Below are 14,135 nucleotides of genomic sequence, written 5' to 3'. Positions count from 1 at the left end.
TACAGAGCAATTGTTGTAAAAACGGCATGGTACTGATACAGCAACATACAGATAGATCAATAAAACAGAAATGAAGACCCTGAAATGAACCCACACACATATGGTTATTTGATCAACATCCTTAATAATCAGGGAAATGCAACTTAAAACAACCCTGAGATTCCACCTCACACCAGTCAGAATGGCTAACATCAAATATTCAAGTGACCGAAGATGCTGGCAAGGATGTGGAGAAAGGGGAAAAATCTTCCATTGTTGGTGGGATTGCAAGCTGGTACAACCACTCTGGAAATCAGTCTGGTGGTTCCTCAGAAAATTGGACATAGTACTACTGGAAGATCCAGCAATTCCTCTCCTGGTCATATTACCAGAAGATGTTCCAACTGGTAAATGGATGTATCTGGAGGACTTTATCCTGAGGAGGTAACCCAATCAGAAAAGAACACACATAGTATGCACTCACTGATAAGTGGTTATTAGTTCAGAAACTTAGAATATCCAAGATACAATTTGCAAGACACATGAAACTCAAGAAGAAGGAAGACCAAAGAGTGGATACTTCATTCCTTCTTACAATAGGGAAACAAAATACACATGGAAGGAGTTACAAAGGCAAAGTTCAGAGCTAAGATGGAATGAAAGACCATCCAGAGACTGCCCCACCCTGGGATTCATCCCATATACAACCACCAAACCCTGCCACTATTGCCTGTGCCAGAAAGACTTTGATGACAGGACCCTGATATAGCTCTCTCTTGTGGGGCCATGCCAGTGCCTGGCAAATACAGAAGTGGATGCTCATAGTCATCTATTGGATGGAACACAGGGCCCCCAATGGAGGAGCTAGAGAAAGTACCCAAGGAGCTGAAGGGGTCTGCAACCCTATAGGTGGAACAATATGAACTAACCAGTACCCTCAGAGCTTGTGTCTCTACCTGCATATGTAGCAGAAGATGGCCTAGTTGGCCATCAATGGGAAGAGAGGCCCCTTGGACTTGCAAACTTCATATGCCCCTGAACAGGATAACATCAGGGCCAAGAAGTGGGAGTGGGTGTGTAGGGGATCAGGGTAGGGAGAGGCTACAGGGGACTTTCGGGATAACATTTGAAATGTAAATAAAGAAAATATCTAATAAACTTTGAAAAAAAAAGACTTGCAAAGGTCATGGTGTCTCTTCACAGCAGTAAAACACTAACTAAGGCGAGTTCCCTCCATTGTTTCAGTAAAGACTTGAAAGTCTGTCCATTAAGAACAAATGGAAGATTTTCCCCTTGGGCTGCATTGTCTACCAATAGTGAGCAGAGCAGTGTGTGGAGGGTACCAGCAGCTTGAAAGAATGAACACACAATATGTGGTACCATGAGGATCATGGAATACATTGCAACTATTAAAAACAAAGACATCATTAATTTGAAGGCAGTTGAATGGAACTTGAAAATATCATCTTTAGTGAAGTAACCCAGTACCAAAATGGAATGCATGATATGTACTCTCTTATAAGTTGACATTAGCCATAAAATACAAGATACACACACTACACTACATAGATCCAAAGAAGATAAACAAGTTAGAAGGCCCAAGAGAGGATAATTGAATCTCACATAGAAGGGAGAAAAATGGTAGTAGGAAGCAAATGGAGGGAGGTAACTGTGTAGGAGAAGGAATGTGGGAGAAAATGGAGGATTCAGGATCAGGTGTGGAGAGGGATGGGAGAGATGGCCAATTGGCCATGACAATAAATGGAAATGTGTATTTTGTGTGTGTGGGTAGGTATGGGCCTCTCAATACAGAAATTCCCCCACCCTCCTATAGCATGAGAAGAGGGGTCACTCATTCATCACAGTCAGGCTGATTGGGAGACTGGTCTTTGAGCTGACTGGGTTGAAGGCCTCACACTGATAGTCTCCAGCATCCTCCTTCCTCACAGTATGTATCCTGAGTTGGCATTTTGATGGGGACAGTGTCATTCTCTCTGTGAGCTGAAGACGCTGATTGTTGAAGAGCCAACGGATGGAGATCCCAGTGTTGTCTGAGAAGCAAGTGAAGACAACTGAGCTCTGTACTCTAACTGTGCTGTCAGTGACTCTCATGGCAGGCTGTGTCACAAGCTCTGCAAAGAAACAGAAGTGGGGACCAAATGACGTTCATCTTTCAGAAAGATCAACCTGCCCCTCTATAGCTCACACCTGATAAAGCATCCATGGAGGAGAAAGTTGAGCTATGATTACACTCATATCTTGTGCTTTGCATTTGCCAACCATGTGCTGTGTGACCCTGATTCAGCCACTGAGGTCGATGTGCCTCAGTTTCCCTGTTCTATGACAACTGTGCGTGATCATTGCACTGCCTATGAGTTAAAATTAGGTATGAGCAATATACTGAACTGGGGGTGGGGAGCTGCTTACATCAGCAGCATCTGTTCTACTTACCATAGGCTGGATTTCTGAGGGTAAGGAGGTGCCTGAAGAACTGTCATCTCTGTCCCTACCCTTGGGGACATTATTTTCCAATGAATTTTCTAAGTCCATCAGAACATTTGGCTTCTGTCCTGGCACCTGTCCATTGAACCTCAGGAGAGGGAGGTGCACAGGTGACCCACATGACTTGCAGCTATCATGGAAGTAAACAGCTGATCCTACACCATAGGGGACATAGACACTCAGCCAAGCCTGTTCCCTGTCAGCCCTGACAGGAAGTCCAATGCTAGCCCTGAGGTGAAATTTTCTGGGGACAACTAGAATTGGGTGTGGATCCTTGGCTTCCTGATGCTCCTCTTTCTGACTAAGTAGTGATCTGGACCATGGAGGGAGGGGGAATACAAACTGAAAGGGAAGTTAGAAGGGAAAGAGACAAATCCATCAATATTGAAATCTGTTTTTTGGTGAAAAGACTGGGTCCTGTGACCAGAGAAGCTTAGATCAATCACTCAGTGGAGGTGGGTGGGAGTGTCTGCACAAGTCAGAAGGATTGAGCAAATGCCCTCCATCCCCTTTGTGGGCCTAACTGTATGTTGCTTCCTGTGTGGGGAACTCTATCCTCATGTGTCTCCACCCTCACTGTCCTCACAAGGTTGCTCTCCCTCAGAAAGTGTGGGTTGTAGGCAAGCTATCTCTCACTTCTTCTTCTAGTGACCGCAGGTTTTTTGGGTTTTTTTTACCTCCCAACCTCCATTTTGGTCCAGCCAGCCTCTGACTTCACTTTAAGATGGCCTTCCTGTTCTGTCTTCCAGCTCATTACACCTAATAACTTGTTAGAAAAAATCTAATTTGAAATTTCCAGAATATCCAGTACCCTCACAGTCTTGGATGTCTGTGGGCAGATAGGCAGATGTCCAAATTTCTTGCATATTTCAGAGTTAATGAAATTCTCATATTTGGAGCTACTGACACTGGTCAAAACTCCAGCCCATATTACCACACAGGGGCAGCAAGCATTGCAGGGAAGTACACAGTGGGCCACCAGGATTGCATCTACCTGCTCTGCCCTCCCTCTGAGAACAGAATTTGCTCCAGCACTACCCACAAGCTCTGCAGTCTTCCTCCCTTTGAGTTCAGCCTCCACCCAGGCTGGAGGGCTTCCCAGGGTGATGCTGACTGCTATCATGAATGGTGGCAAGCACAAGACTGATAATCATCTCTGCACCCTGGGGCAGCAAGAGCTCAACACGAGACTGCCCTCTGCTGTGTTCTCCCCATGTGTCCTTTATAACACAGGATCCTAAGCTGTGCTTTCTTCTCAATGCTGTGGAATCTACTCCCTGCAGGAAGGTGACAGGGATGCCTGTAAGGACTGGAAGAGGACCTGCTGACTGATGTCTACAAAAGATGACCTGCTGACTGATGTCTAGCCCATGCTCACTGATCACCAGTCAGTGTGCATCATCATGAGACTCATGTTGCAGGAGGTCACCTAGACCCTAGAGAGGACAGTGGCCCCATAAACCTAGGGAGAGTTTCAGGGGGACTCTTAGCATCCTGTGCTGACAGAGAGTCACCTAGTGTCTGCCCATTTCCTTCCTGGGAGGCAGCTATCCTCTGTTGAGGTGATTCCCTATGGGATATGCCAGGGAGAGTCAAGAACCTGGTAACACAGGATGCTCTGACATAGTAATGTGCTTAGTAGGTCTGAAAGACTGCCCAAGAGAACTTGAGATCTGTAGGGTTAGGGATGGAGACAGGCTAAACCATAAGTGCATTCTGGAATTATATTTTCAAGTTTTCTGCCATTCTGAGTATGGCAGGGGCCTCAAGAGATGGGGCAGACTCTGAGGTCTTGGGCTGAGTTACTTTGCCATCTAGGGAGCAGCAATGGAATTTCACCTCATTCTGGATGCTCTTAAGGTGTCAACTCTGAAATGTTTACCTATAGGAAAGAATTCCAGAAGGTGGACATCAGAGGACATACACTTGCCAAAATGACCTGTGTCCTTTGTCCATCACCATGGAGACACTGGCCTTCCTGTGAAGTCTCATAAGGCCATCCAAACAGCTAGTTAATGGTCTGGGAACCCAGATTGTCCTCTCCAGCAATGCATTCCTGGGTGAGTCTCTGTGGAAGATGTCCAGGGGAACTATCATAACTGTGGATCTCATGACAATGCACTGGATGGTGACACAAGCTATGACAGCCTTGTACCATGTCAGCTCTAACAGGAATCCAAAGCCAAGCAAAACCAAAAATATTTTCAAGTATCACAGAGATTTCCATCCAGGCCTCATAGTGCTCTGTGTGGGGACTCCACAGCTTCCTCAGCTAGAGCTTATCCTACCTCCACAGAGGGAGTCGATATCAGGGATATGGGCATGGTGAGAGTCCCAAGGGTCAATGCTGAGTCTCACATTCTTGGGCTGAGTTTTTCCAGCACATGATAGGTAACTCTGCATGAAAAGAAAGGTGACAGGTTCTGACCTAATGGTGTTGGTACAGCCCATGTGTGCCCTGCAGCAAGTGCCCAAATGCCAATGTGATGAAAAATGCAGTGGGGGAGATAGCAGGCACAACCAACTCCTTAGAGTTGACTTATTAGGTACAATAAGCCACACCCAGCAGTTGGAAGCCATAGAGAGTCACTTACTATGGATGTTGACTTGGACGTGTGCTGTTACAACTCTCACATTGCTGTCTATTGTTACTAGTGTGTACAAGCCAGAGTCTTTCTCAGTGACATCCTGGAGCAGCAGGGATCCATTGGTGTACCCTGTCTCTCTTCTGCTGTGTGCACGGCCACTGATGATGGACTTTGTCAGTATGCTATATTCTGCAATTTTAAAGTCCTTAGTGCTAAGCACACCTTTGTACCAGGAAATGGTTTGCACATCTTCTGGCAGATTATGGACCTGGAGAAGAACACTTCCCCCCTCAGCAGCGTGCCGTGGCACTGGATCAATGCCGAGTTGGGCAGAGTCGAGAGTGTCACAACACAAGGAACTGGAGGCTGGAAGGGAAAGGAGAAAAATCATCACAAGAGATCATTGTGCTAGGTGGAAAGATGGTGACCTGCTTCTGACAAGATGGAGTCTTCACTGTAAGCATTTCCACCTCTGGGCTCATGGTCCCATGTGCTATAAGACCAGGATGAGCACGGTGTGACAGCCTAGACAGGTCTGTGGGTGTGTCTATCTCACCTGGTGTAAGTCAGCAACATGGCCTCTATTCCCTCAGTGCCATTGAATCTGTCATTTCCTCTACATGGAGTTCTCTCCTCCGTGTCTCCATGGCTGCCCCCTCACTACCCTCAGTCAGACACTGCACACACTCATGCACACTGTGCTTTAAGATGATGCCTCCCTCTGACCTTGGTCTCTGCACACCCTGCATATTCACTTCCTGACTTTTCTCATTTCCTTTGTACCTGCACTCAGCTTCTAACCTCACTTTCTACATATTCTTCCTGCTCTTCCTGCTGACCCCAGAACTAGGGCTGGGTGAGGGCTTGGAGCAGGCTGCTCTTCTTAGCAGGCCCAGGATTATGCTGCCAGGCTTTGAGTCAACTTGACACAAGCCACAGTCATTTGAAGCAGGGAGCCTCAACTGAAAATACAAACATCAGAATGATTACCGGGCAGGTCTATAGCACATCTTTAACTGGTGATTGACATAGGAGGGACCAGTACACTGTGAGCATTTCCACGTCTGGGATCATGGTCCCATGTGCTATAAGACCAGGATGAGCAAGGTGTGAGGAGACAGGCAGGAAACAGCACCCCTCCAATCTTCCTACAAAAACCCTAAGTTGGTTTGATATTTTTCTCTGGGTTTTTTTATTCTTTTTTTCTCTTTTCTTTTTTAATGAAACTCTGCTGTTTAGTAATCATAAATACACTGGTTTGACAGACAACCAAAAACTATTGTTCACTGTCTGCTCAGAGCAGGAGTAAGTGTCAAGTCCTGATAAATTGGAACCCAGGACAATTTTAGTCAAGCCTCGGACAGACAACCGAGGCCACAGCTTCCCGGTGCTCACCATTCTGTATGGACTCCACACTTTCTTCGTGTTCATTTCAAGAGCTTCAACAGACAGAGCAGTCTGGCATCTTAAGTCCTCTGAGATACAAGGGGGTATCAGAAAGCAGAGTCTGACCCATAGGCATTTCTCTCCTACATGTGTGTCCTGCATACAGTGGTCAAACCCCAACATGGGGATAAAAGTGCAGATAAAAGTGTCACATGCCAGCAGTGACAGTGCTCTTGGTAGAAGCCCCTCCCAGCACTGAACGATCACAGAGAATCACTTACTGTCCACCTGAAGGTAAATGTGTGCTAATTCCATTTTCTGATACCGAGTCAGAGTTCGTAGGGTATAGAATCCTGTGTCTTTCCAGGTGACATTCTGGAGCAGCAGGGATCCATTGCTGTACACTGTCTCTCTACCGCTGTGGGCAGGACCAGGTTCCCATGAATTCTTGGCTGTTCTGTATCGAGCAATCTCAACCTTGTTAAATACAATCAGCCCTTTGTACCAGAAAAGTGATTGAAGATACTTTGGAATATTGTGAACAAGGAGAAGAATGCTTCCCCCTACAGCAACGCTGGCCGGCACTAATTCAATAGTGGGAGGTACAAGGGTAGTAGGACGCCCACAGATGAAAAGAGAGGCTAGAAGGAAAGAGAGATCCATCAATATTTGGACTTTTGTATTTGGATTGGATGGCACCCTGTGTTCTGAGCAGCTGTTTAAGTTGCTCAGCCGAGGTGTGTGGGGTGGGTGTCTCCCTGCCCTACTTGGTGGATGTCAGGACATTACCTCCATGTGCTCCATGAGCCTGGGTTGTCACATCCACTCTAGGGTGCTTACCACTTTGGAGTCAACATGGCCCCACCTCTGTCTTCAGATCCCTGCTCACACTCAATGTAGATGGTGTTGGAGTGCTGCCTCCTGACCTCTTTCCCAGCATCCTGTCTTCACTCTCTGAAGCTTTTGTTGTGTTTCTCTTCCTCTAATGCCCCCTAACCCCAGATTCACCTCGCCTCTCACACTCTGTAAATTGTGGACTCCTCACCCATGATCAGGAGGGCCTGACAGGTGGAACAACCTTTGCAGAGAATAGAGAGGGGGCCTCCCTGAACTCTGTGGCCCTATGTGTCCTCACTCTGTATCACATCTGTCCAGCCCAGCTCCCAAATACCTCCTCTACTCTCAGCCTCCTCCTAGACATAAGAATCTTACAGAGGCCCATGGGCTGTAGGTAGCTCTGTGTTCTCTGCCCTGTACACTCTCAGGACTACCCACCTACACTCTCCTCTTGGCTCTTTCTGTTTAAGCCCCCCAAAGTACACAGTGACAAACAACCTTCTGAGCATCTCTGGGCCCTGAGGCAACATTAGATCACCCATGGTAGCCCTCTGTTGTGTTCTCTACCTGGGTCAGTCAGCAACAAAGAGGGAGCCTCTGCAATCTCTGTGTGACACAGAAACACTGCTGGAAAACCAGTCTGCCCTATCTTCTCAAAATGTAATTTGCTCTCAGGAGGAAGATGACAGATATGTGTGAGGGATCCAAAGGGACCAGCTGCATGGTGAGTGGGGAAGGGGACAGATCCATTCCACTGCAGGCAACATTCAGGATTCTGAGGGAGTAGAAAGACCCAGGAGCAGATGTGTTAGGAGCCTTGGCCTGAGTGTGTGGGAGGAGGTGACCTGGGTCCCAGAAGGATTGCTCTGGGCTCCATCATCCCATGCAGGGTTTCAAGATGGTGCTCACACTTCTTATGCCTGCTGAGCTGTGTCTCATGTGCTCCCTGTGCTCCCAGTCCTTGCTAAGATGCCTTGAAATTACCTCAAGGTGATTCCCATGGGACACCCTTTCATCCACAGAGAAAATGCATGTCTGGAATGTGAACATCATCCCCTGGCAGGGTAGCAGACACAGGAAGCAGCTAAGGGGTCTGAGAAGGCTCTGCCAGAGACCTCCAGGTATACAAAGAAGAGATAAAAGCAAGGATAGGTAAAAAGTTGATAGAGAGATAGATAAAAGATGAGGTCCTGATTCAGGTATATAGGTTTATTAGTATTCCTTGAATGTCACCAGGCTATGCCTGCTTTTCACTGTGGGAACTGTAGCTCATGTCTGGAGAACCGTCCACATCAGTGCAGCCTGTTTGATTTGCTTACAGGTGAAAATGTGCTGGCCTCAAAAGAAAAGAATTTGTCAGTAGGATCTGTGTCCTTTCTCCCTTTCTGCTGGGAAACTGACTTTCCTGGAAGTCTCATAATCCTAACAGGACAATGGGTTAATGGCCTGGGAATCTGCCCTGATGTGGTCTCCCTCTGGGTCACTAGGGTGACCAGGAGACATAGACTAATTCTGGGTCTCACAGCAGTACACGGTTTGGTTCAACATGGAGCAAAACATTGTCTACAACAAGCACTCTTCTCTGCAGACAGAAAGTCAAGATCCAGCCCTAGCACAAAGCTTCTCAGGGCCCACAGGAGGTGAGGCTGGAACAGAGGAGTGGAGCAAGGAGTTTCTGGTACCCAGCTCTGTAAGATGCCCATGGCTTCCACTGTCCCTTCTTTCTTCCCTCAAGACTTTCTCAAGAACAGTTCCCTATGAAGGACCCCAAGATCTAGACAGAGGCTGATGTCCTTGACTGACTTGCCCACCCTGCATCCAGGTTTCTCTGAGGTGAAATCAAATGAGGAATTCTGCGCAATTGACGTTATTTTCCACCATGTGTGTTCTGCACTAAATGCTCAGTCCCCAACATGGAGACTCAATACAGAGGGAAAGGAGAGATAGGTCAGGCCTGATACTTCTGTGTAAGTAAGTAAGACCCAACGCAGATTTCACAAATAATTACTTACAGTACACGTGCAAGTACAGGGATGTATTTGATACCATTTCCCGTTGTTTACTTATGGTTTGAAAAGTGTAATATCCTGTGTCCTCCTGTGTGACATTTTGGATCCACAGGGTCCCGTTGATGTATAATGTCTCTCTGCCGCTGTGCTTCAGCCCCTTCGCCGTTACACTATAGTACAGTGAATGTAGTGCAATTGCATGCCTCATATTTGTCATTCCTCTGTACCAGCCAAACACTAGAAGATTCTCTGGCATATTATCAACACGTAGAAGAACATTTTCTCCTTCAACCACTTGGGGTGGTAAGGATTCAATGGTGACTCTGGCAGTGGTGGGCAGGAGCCAGCAGGTTAAGAGGGAGGCTAGAAGGGAACAGAGAGAAGCCACCAATAATGAGCAGGTGTCAGCATCCCTCAGCTTATGCCTATGTCTAGGGGTATGACCATAATGGAGATGAGCAACATAACCTCCATGACCTCAGAGTTTCAGAGGGTATCACGTCTGCTCTGAGGAATTCTCTACTCAGGCGTCCTCACATCATTCTTCACATAAAGAGTGTCTGGTGTCAGGAGAAGTGGCTCTCTGACCTCCTTCTCCACACAGTCCTCACATTCTGAATTGTTTTCTGTTCCATTAAACCAGTGACTTTTTCCTCTATATACTCTGAATTCCCATCCACAAGAAAAGGCCTTTGTGAGGACAATGATTGGAATTATCTTTTTTGAAATGTCAGTTCCTGAAAAGATCTCAGAGAATAATGAGGTTGAAAGGAGGGGGGGGGGGACACAAAGGAAACAGGAAAGAATGAAAGAAGGAATGAAGGAAAGAAAGAAGGAAGGAGAGAAGGAAGGAAGCAAGGAAGAAAAAAGAAAGGAAGAAGGAATGAAAGAAGAAAGGAAAAAAGTAAAGAACAAAAGAAGGATATCTCCATAGATTTATCTACATAGTTCCCAAGTTTACAATAAATGGCAATCATTATATTTAAAGGTGGTTTAATAATTGTGTATTGGATGCACCAGTTTGGGAAGTCACATGTCTCAGAATGCACATTGTGGGTGCATGACATGCACCTCTGTGTACAGAAAAGACCCTGCAGGACCCTGGACCTCCATCTACCGTGTGAGAGCTGAGGAATAAATTCGGCCTGTTATGTATCCACACATTGGGCCATCTTTGGAGAGTCACCATGTCATGGTTAGGAACATTGGTCTTCTGACCATGGCAGCTAATGTGACTGATTTTGAACAGGGATGGCTGAGGCTTTTCTTTCCCTCCTCAGTTCCCGTCTGCTCAGAGTTTCCTGCTGCTGAGCCTCTGTCCCTCACTGCACCTTCTGCACCATGACTACAAACAGAAACCCAAGTCTTCTCTAGACATCTCTTCAAAAGACTTTGCACTACTGAGTTTCCTTTCCCACACACAATCAGATAGTTGGAACACTTACCTGTAAGGAGAACCCTCTGCCAGAAGGTACACCCATTGCTGAAAAGTTCAGAGGATACCTCCATATCTGTTCTCACTGTACTGGCCATTCTCTGAGGAGAAGAACTTCAGCTCCTGCAAGGCACCTGGCCTCTGCTGTCCTTCCTCCTTCTGAGATGAGTGTTCTCTCAGGCAGGAGCACTTCACAGAATCCTATGGGCTGTGTGTGGTGGGGTCTGTGTACATAGCAACGCTCAGTCACTTCCACTCTCTGTGCTGCACCTCATCTTTCTCACATTTCCTCTCTTTATGATTCTCCTCCAACAAGACCTTGAGCAAGAAGGCTGATAAGCATCAACATGCCCTCAGAGAACACCGACTCTTCCAAGGGCTGATATCTGTGAATCCTGTTCATGAGTCTGTCAGCATCAAATAGGGATCCTCCATCTTTCCTACGTGTCACTGAGACACACAGACCCAGCTGAGGTCCTAGTCTGTCTTGTGTCCTAAGAGCTCTGGGAAGGTGGGCTTTTGCAACAGGAAGGAGACACAGATGTCTGTGATGGTTGGAAGGGACCAGCTCTGTGATGACTGGGGATGAAGATAAGCCATTTATCACTAATGTCACCAGTCAAGTTCCTGACTTGAGACAGAGTACTGAGAGCAGCTGTGTGGGGAATTTCATGTTCTTTGTATTGGGGAAGAAGTGACCTGTGTGTCCTGGAAAGGACTGTGGGCTCCTCACCTATGGACAGTTTCCAGGCAACCTTCTAGCATTATGGGTTGGTTGGACTGTGTGTTGGCTGAGCCCAACTGCTCTCTAGGTCCCTGTGTCACCTTTTTCCTTTATCTGGTTAATTTCTGCAGCAAGGGTTCTGTATTCCCCTTGGGAGGTGCCAGGAGGGAGGGAAATTTCAGGATATCCAGAGAGAGGGGTATCCATAAACACAAGAAACAGAGGATGTTCTAGAGAGAGAGAGATCCAGGTTAGTAGGGACAGGAATGAAAAGTAGTCTCCTAGGCAAGGTCATAGCTCAGGGAAACAATTATCTGAGTGTTGAGTGACAGCTGCACACAAGAAAACAAGACTTCTTGTCTAGTACTTGGGTACTGGAGTCCTGGAATTCTTCAGAAATACTTCAGATACACAAGGATTAGTTCTAGAGTCAGATCTAACTGTAGAATTGTTTTCAATCCTTGGACAATTGTTCCCTTAAGCAGGTGATGACCAAGATTAACATCACCTCCATCATGCTTCACAGACACCTGAGAAGGCCCCTAGGGTGGAGACACTGGATACTTGGCTGGAGACAGAGAACTTGTGCTTCACATNTGTCACCTGTGGACTGTGTGAGGCTCATGTGGACAAGATGTTCCCTCTGATTCAGTTTTCCAGTGACAGCTCATGAGGGAATCAAATGATTCAGTGTCTACAAGGCAGCCTTAATCATGAAAAGGGGCCTGACACTGGGGCAGGATAGCTGTCCAGATCAGCAGCATCTGACCATTTGCCTGAAGAGAGGATTCCTTAGTCTTACTCTCTGAGGACTTAAATCATCAAGAACACCTATGTACTCTGTCCCTTTCCTGGGAGCCCTGACCTTCCTGTGAGTTCTCATAAGCCATCAGAACAGTTAGCTGATGGTCTGGGCACCTGTGCAGCTGTGTGCTCCATTCTGAGTCACAGAAGGAGATGCCCAGTGACCCTGCAGCATTAAGGGTTGGCTATGCTGTGTGTTAGCTGAGCACAGTTCTTGCTGGTCTTCCTGGGTCAGCACTGCCCTTTGTCTGGGTGATTCCCCATCAGCAATCCTGTCTTATACAATGGGAGATTACAGGAAGGAGGAGACTTTCAGGTTCCCCAGAGAGAGGGGTATTCTCAGACACAAGAAACAGAGCTGGGTCTAGGAAGGGAGATCCAAGTTAGAAGGGGCAGGAATGGAAAGCAGTCTCCTAGGCAAGGTCATAGCTCAGGGAAACAACCATCTTGAGGGTTGAGTGTGCAACCTTGTATCACCCCTGGTCTTCTCTGGGAGAAATGGTGTCTCATGTCTAGCACTACAACAGGTCAAGACATCAAATATTACCTGCCCTGATCCCTCCAGCATAGGTAGGATTCAGGGACCATCATCCTGCTCACTGTGTTATACAGAACACCTGTTTCCATCTAGTATGGGGTGGGTCTAGGCAGACTTTCAGATTCTCCCTGGGAAGTCCCGAAGTAAAGTCGCATGAAATGTGCCTGGAGAAGATGGGTCCCTTGGGTGGAGCTAGGTCCACAAAATGTCAGTGGAAAGATGTCATGGTACATTTCAGACTCAAAGGAGAGGACAGTAATGGAAAGGGGGTGTACATGTACTCACTGGTCTATGTCTGGTGTCTCAATCCTTCCTTCTCTTGGCCCGCTGGCTGCTGAGGGGTCTTCTACTGAGGACAGATAACAGAGCAGTGATTCAAATGGAAGTGACAACTGCTCTTCCCTGTACACTACTCTAGGTATCTCTCTTCTACTGTGATAAAAGCACTGTGAACAGAAGCAGTTCAGGAGAGCAGAGCATGAATTTCCTGTCCAGGTCTGGGTCATAGTGTAGCCCTGCAGGAAGTCAGGCAGAAAACATGCTGCTTGCTGGCTCATTCTCTGGCTCATGCTTTGCTAGCTCTCTTATTCAACCAAGGACCATCTGTCTAGGGATAGAGCTGCCCACAGTGCCCTGGAACTCCTGTATCAGTTTAGACAATTCCTCATAGACATATCCACAGTCAGTGCTGAAAAAGAAGTTATTCAGTGAATACTTTTCAACCAACTGACTTTGAGCTGTGTCAAAGATTCAGATAATACTAACAAGGACACTGTATCAAATGATCAAGTCCTCTTTCTCCAAAGGGAGACACCACAGGAAGTTCCCCATTCTAAAAATGAGTATCCCCTTCTCTCCCTTCAGAACATATGTGCTGGTGTCCAGAGCACCACACAGATATACACTCAGAGTCATGACACCAGTCAAGGTTATCCACATTTGGTTTACTTTTCAAAGGTCACTTAATCTGAGTTCAGAGATGCTCTGGTGAACACCAGTGACATTCTGAATAGTAAGTAAATGGGCATCTTTTTTTATTACATATTTTCCTCAATTACATTTCCAATGCTATCCCAAAAGTCCCCCAACCCTCCCACACACACACTTCCCTACCCACCCATTCCCATTTTTTTGGACCTGGCGTTCCCCTGTACTGGGGCATATAAAGTTTGCATGTCCAATGGGCCGCTCTTTCCAGTGTTGGCCGACTAGGCCATCTTTTGATACATATGCAGCTAGAGTCAAGAGCTCCGGGGTACTGGTTAGTGCATAATGTTGTTGCACCTACAGGGTTGCAGATCTCTTTAGCTCCTTGGATACTTTCTCTAGCTCC

General features: G+C 46.8%; 1 protein-coding gene across 2 annotated transcripts; it reads right to left on the bottom strand.

Moving 5' to 3' along the window:
- Positions 1 to 1,356: 1,356 nt before the first annotated feature.
- LOC110288872 (pregnancy-specific glycoprotein 22-like) lies at positions 1,357 to 10,996 on the bottom strand. 2 transcript variants are annotated; one of them, XM_021155111.1, is made up of 5 exons: positions 10,747 to 10,996; positions 9,305 to 9,664; positions 6,737 to 7,096; positions 5,076 to 5,435; positions 1,357 to 2,111 (listed from the first exon to the last, which is right to left on the bottom strand). In XM_021155111.1, the coding sequence occupies exons 1-5, from the start codon at positions 10,832 to 10,834 to the stop codon at positions 1,828 to 1,830; spliced, it is 1,452 nt and encodes a 483-aa protein (XP_021010770.1). In that variant the 5' UTR covers positions 10,835 to 10,996; the 3' UTR covers positions 1,357 to 1,827. The 2 variants fall into 2 exon arrangements, with proteins under 2 accessions (XP_021010770.1, XP_021010771.1); XM_021155112.1 differs by lacking the exons at positions 1,357 to 2,111; positions 9,305 to 9,664 and having other exon boundaries at positions 4,192 to 5,435; positions 10,747 to 10,986.
- Positions 10,997 to 14,135: the final 3,139 nt, after the last annotated feature.

The sequence above is a fragment of the Mus caroli genome, unplaced genomic scaffold (genome assembly GCF_900094665.2).
Source record: "Mus caroli unplaced genomic scaffold, CAROLI_EIJ_v1.1 scaffold_11798_1, whole genome shotgun sequence".
In the NCBI taxonomy this organism is placed as follows: domain Eukaryota; kingdom Metazoa; phylum Chordata; class Mammalia; order Rodentia; family Muridae; genus Mus; species Mus caroli.
This window is presented reverse-complemented; position numbering and strand designations above follow the sequence as displayed.

Bases quoted from the DNA above. Each gene is read 5' to 3' on its own strand.
- LOC110288872 (XM_021155111.1), bottom strand. From the start codon at position 10,834: ATGGCCAGTACAGTGAGAACAGATATGGAGGTATCCTCTGAACTTTTC. The intron at 9,665-10,746 runs GTAAGTGTTCCA...GTTCCCTTCTAG, and splicing joins GCAGAGGGTTCTCCTTACAG to CCTCCCTCTTAACCTGCTGG. The intron at 2,112-5,075 runs GTAAGTGACTCT...GTTTCTTTGCAG, and splicing joins CGTCCAAGTCAACATCCATA to AGCTTGTGACACAGCCTGCC.